The following is a 5,067-nucleotide window of genomic DNA, read 5'->3' on the forward strand; positions in this document are numbered from 1 at the left end:
AGGGTCTACGTGCGAAACCTCGACGGTCGGATAATATTAGAATATTAGAATAGTATAATTGTTAGAATAAACGTGACGATGCTTTCGTGCAAAAACACCCAAATTCACGCTAAACATTAATACCAATCGGGACAAAATTAAATAACTTCTCACCTTTCTCGCCAGAGGCAGTCAAATTGTTGGCAAAGAAACTTTCGTCCGCCTGCTCGAAAAAGCTCGAAACCGAACCACCTCCAGCCGCGGCACTAATCCGCCATCGATGTATGATTTGTGTTCGGGAAACCTCCGGAACCACTCTGCGCCCGATTCCCAGGATAATTGGCATAAATATTCCCGTTGGCCGGAATTCAATTAAACGCTTGTTTTGCAAAAGTATGGTAGCCCGCTGATAGGTCTCGGGTCGGTCGGGTTGGGTGTGGGAAAATTTATCGAACTTTCCACGAGAATTTTCCCAGCACGGCCCTACGGTGGCGCATTACGTCGTTGGCGGTCATTCCCAGGCCAGGCCAGCCAACTGGCCAGGAGTGTGGCAAGTAATTAACGAGAGCGTTCGTTACTATCTTCCCCGTTACCCAGCGAAGGAATGCACTCCCTCCGGGTCCGCTGGTGGTCCGATTGGAAAACCCGATGATGGAAAACCCGATGCCACAAAAGCTTAGCAGCCCCAGTGGCCGGCCTGTGCATGTGACCCTACTCCCATGCTATCGTAGAGCATTCGCTAATTCGCCCTCCCCATTCAATTAGAGATATTTTCCGCATAATCACTATCATAATCTATCGAATAAATAAATCAAGAGACCGTGTGTGAGTGTGTGTGTGTGAAGGGGAGCCGCTAGCATAACGGGCATTGCCCAGGCGTGTAACAGCATTCGAGGAATTTCGCTGGTCAAAATGCAAACAGGAAATGGCAGCGGCACAAAGTGCTACAACGAGCACTACCAGGAGATGAAAGGACCTCCCATTTGCGGCCCTTTAATCGATGGTTAGATTTTGTATAGCTTGCACCATTCGCGAAATTCTGGGATGCTAGCCCGGGCGGAGCTGGGCGGATGGGCTAGTAGATGTGCCTAGATCCTCGGCACATACCTCAAAGCTAACATTTTACTAGGCACTAGGAATAGGATCGGCACAGTTAGTGCCGACCGCTCCAAAAATGGAAAACCTTTAAAGTCCGGATTTAAAGTTGGTTCGATGGAGTTTCTTGTTGGAACATTGCATTGCAAGTATCAAATCAAGGCATCGAAGTGAAACGTGAAACAGTTATCACTAAATTTTTTGGAACCAATTCTTAAGAGCCACTGGTGCAATTTACAACAATTTTTAACCGCGGAATACCATTCAAGGAACATCATATCTTGAAGCGAAACGTACGTCACGATTACAAAATATGTTCTCAAAGAGAGCGCATAATTCTTTAAATTCATTCTTTTAACTAACGAATAACTTATTTTATTCAAATTATGCTAAAAAGACATTCTATCGAAATGGAGCATAACTCAAGCTGTGTGGTACTATTTCCTGTTGCTACCCTTTTCATTTCATTTCAACTACATTTCCGGTGGCATTTGTACGTTTCCATTTCTACGAACCACGAAAAACATCGAAACCCACCCCGGTGCCGGTCGCGTGACAGGAGATCTGCGAGTTCCGGAAGCTGCTACACCACCTGAACACGCGGATTTCGCTTCCGGTCGCCAGCCTCACGGTGCTGAATCTCAGCTACGCCGTGTCGAGCGTTGTCCATCTGTTTCGCGATATGACGGCGTGCCCGATTAACATATTCACCGCCAGCCTCACCAACATCGTGCTCTGGCTGCTCATCGCACTGTTGCCGTTCTTTCAGGTAAGCCCCGGTCGAGGTTTGCGCGTTTGACCACCGCGTAAGACCACCATCGCTCCCGCCCCGTAAATCCCCGTCGGGCGGTGTAATCCATCGGATCACTGGCAGCACCATTTGTGGCTGGCCTTTTGCGTTCTTGGAGGACGTGCAAAAATAGCACACCGGCACACTGGCAACGTGTTCCACTGGTGCGGCCCGAGGGTCGCTGGCAAAGTTCCAACTCTTGGTCGGTGCCCGAGGGTGCCCGCAGACCAGAGAAAGTACAATGCTAGACGCGTTTTACAAGCGACGTCCTTATCGACGGAATCTCCATGCGTGCAATTACGGGGCACGGTTCGGATCGATCAGAAACCACAAACGACTCGAGACTATTTTCAAGGGCGCTTCGAGTAGAACTGCGTTTCCCGCGATTAGGTCAGAGCAAAAGTAGTGATCAGTTGCTAAAATAACAGTTGCAGATGATGTTAAAAATATCTCCTTCCTGTTTGTAAAGACCAACAGTACTTGAACCCTCAAAGACAAAGCTCTGCGCTCTTTCGAAACAAACAATTCAATAAAAAAAATTGGAAAGCAAGAAAAAAAGACACCTAAGCTTAAACTTGAAGGAGCACTCTGAATGATTGAACCTCGAACGAAGGAAATCACCAGTGTGCCAACCTAACGCCCGATACCAGGGGTCACCAGAGCAAGACAAGCCGAGCCAAAAATTTGATTACATTTTTGTGCTGTAAATCGGCTTTCGTTGATCCTACACGATACGACGAGCTCCGGAAAGGAGCTCCTTCGAAAATTTCTGGCTATTACTACCTGGTAGACCTGATTGTTGGAGAGGTTTATAATGTAGGGATTTAAAATATCCAAAACGGCCACCTGCCGGCCTTTAGCGAATTAATTTAGAAAACACTGCCGCTTTCATGTTCAAATTCATTAGGATTCCGTGCGGAATTCAATGCTCCGTGTATGTTATCGTGCAATACATGCTTCATTTGACATCCCTTTGAGCGCATCTAGTATTGGCAACGTTCTTAATCGCCCCGTCAATGCTGTAGCTGGACGGTTTGATGGGTTCCTGGGGCAAACTGGGGGCAGGTGCTACATTTTTTCTCACTATAAAATGGATTATTCGGCGAGCGACCGGGTATAATTCCATTCACCACACTCGGCTCCCTGGCACGGCTGGGCTGGGCTTTCAATTTGCCCAAAACATGCCATCCAAACAGGGTAATCCATCAGAAGAACACCCCAAAGCCAGAGCCCATATCCCTAACAATGATGCAACCCGAAAACGGCCACGAATTAAATCTGCATAATCTGCAACCTTCCTAAAACCGAACGAAAGTGCGCTTTTCAAAATGGCGCGCTGCATGTCAATTAACGGACGTTTAATAGGCACGCATTAGCACGCATAATGGGCGCCTGATGCGTACTGGCACCGGTGAAGGAGGCACAGCACCGACCGAGGCGCTGTGCAGCATCCAAGGCCAGGAAACATTCCGCGACGCGATCCACGCGCGTTCAAAGAACTACTACTGCGCGGTACTGAATGGCTCCATCCCTGCCCTGGGTGCTGACTAATTAATAGCCAATTAAACGAAACCATTTTCGATGAGTGGTAAGCCCGGAGGCCCAACGCGTGCAACGCAACGACCTGTATCCGGCTTTAGGGGTCGGCTTTCATGAGCACTCGCGCGACTCCGTTCAAACCCGTGCGCGTCAGGAGAATAGACTGCAGGCCAGCCAGGATTTTTGGGCACATTTTAGCCCAGGTGGCCCCACGGGTGAGCCGTCTCTGGGTTTGAGAGTTCCTCGTTATGGGATAATTAAATGTCGAGCGCGGCACGGGGTTCCGGTGCGGGGCAAGTTCTAAAACTTTGAGCAGTGCTAATACACGCTGCATGGCGGGTTGACATTCCGGAATGAGGCTAAAATAATCAACGGGATACATTATTCCTCTGGCAGCGGCCGCACCTATTCTATTGAATTAAATTACACTCACTTCAGTGTGGGGTTCAGTGCGCTGCTGTGTCGAAGCCTGTGCCAATGCAGTAACGCAATTGTAGAAAAGTTGACACAATGTAGACACACCGCGTGACAATTTGATCCAGGAAGTACTACAAACATTGCAATGAATGTGAAAGGTTATGTTGGCCAAGTTATGCCAACTTTTTCTCTCGCAGACGAATGTGGTTGAATGTTTGTGGCATGTGATGGATTTTTGGAATCGCCGGGCAGGCCCAATCATCAATCAATTGGCAGACCCCCTTCGAATTCAGTGTCAGGACTTCAAATGCAAATGCATTGATTATTCATCCCTTGGTTGAAGACTTTCAATTGATGGCGGAAACTAAGTCAAGCGAGGCAATTGAGCTTTGTTGTAGTTTTTTCGAAATCTGTTTAGTCTATCAAGCCTCCAGATGCCTCAGATGCCGCAAGAGCTTTGTGGCCGGCGGGTTACTAAACAAAATTGATCCCAGATTGACGCTCGAACATCCGACAAGTAATAGAAGACCTTTCAATCAAACCCCCGGGCCCAAATCTCGGCCCGGTGAGCATTCCATCCGGTTGTGGCACGGCGCGGGATTTGGTGTATATTTTTTCACCTTCTTTCACCGTCCATTATTTGTCTCGTCCATTTACAGGCCGCCAGCTTAACTGTCACCTGCCGCCAAACGCAATCCTGTGGCCATCTGATAAGCATCCGCCCGTTCGTGCACCGCAACACGTCGTCCGAGGATCTGAACACGGTCCTGCTGTACGCTTCGTCGCTGAAGATGGCGGCCAAATTGTTCCGGATGCCCGTCCGCGCCCACTACCTGTGCTTCGTCGTGCTCGTCTGCATCCTCACCGTCCTGACGTTCGGAATGTGTCTCAACATTTCGTCCGGTTGGCGCTAAGTCCGCCATTCAGCTGGGACTGGAATCTGGAGGATGAGGCAGCCTCGAGAATGATGAGAATTACCAGATTACGAAACCAGGAATCCTACGAGTGTGTCGGCCGCTGCCAGATGCGGCGGTGTAGCTTATTGCACCAAACCAGAAAGGGCACACCTTCTCGGGGATTGGTAATTTAGCAGAAATGAACTGGAAATGTGAACGACTGTTTTAAAGCATCACCGTGTAGTGTGACGCTTCCCGGATGTGAATAGTGCGACCCAGCATGAGAACCGCTCGCAGCTGACGCTCGGGAGTAATACGATATCCGTTTGTTGCGAGCAATTTGGCGGGCTA

The 5,067-nt window shown here is 48.9% G+C and overlaps 1 protein-coding gene across 1 annotated transcript; it reads left to right on the forward strand.

The window, feature by feature from the left end:
• Positions 1-1,633: 1,633 nt before the first annotated feature.
• On the forward strand, positions 1,634-4,734 carry LOC128276536 (uncharacterized; the record flags this gene model as incomplete). The annotated part of the gene is made up of 2 exons (XM_053014994.1): positions 1,634-1,843; positions 4,480-4,734. Coding segments are annotated over 2 exons (465 nt in total), but the record flags the coding sequence as incomplete, so codon positions are not given.
• Positions 4,735-5,067: the final 333 nt, after the last annotated feature.

Source organism: Anopheles cruzii, unplaced genomic scaffold (genome assembly GCF_943734635.1).
Source record: "Anopheles cruzii unplaced genomic scaffold, idAnoCruzAS_RS32_06 scaffold01503_ctg1, whole genome shotgun sequence".
Lineage (NCBI taxonomy): Eukaryota > Metazoa > Arthropoda > Insecta > Diptera > Culicidae > Anopheles > Anopheles cruzii.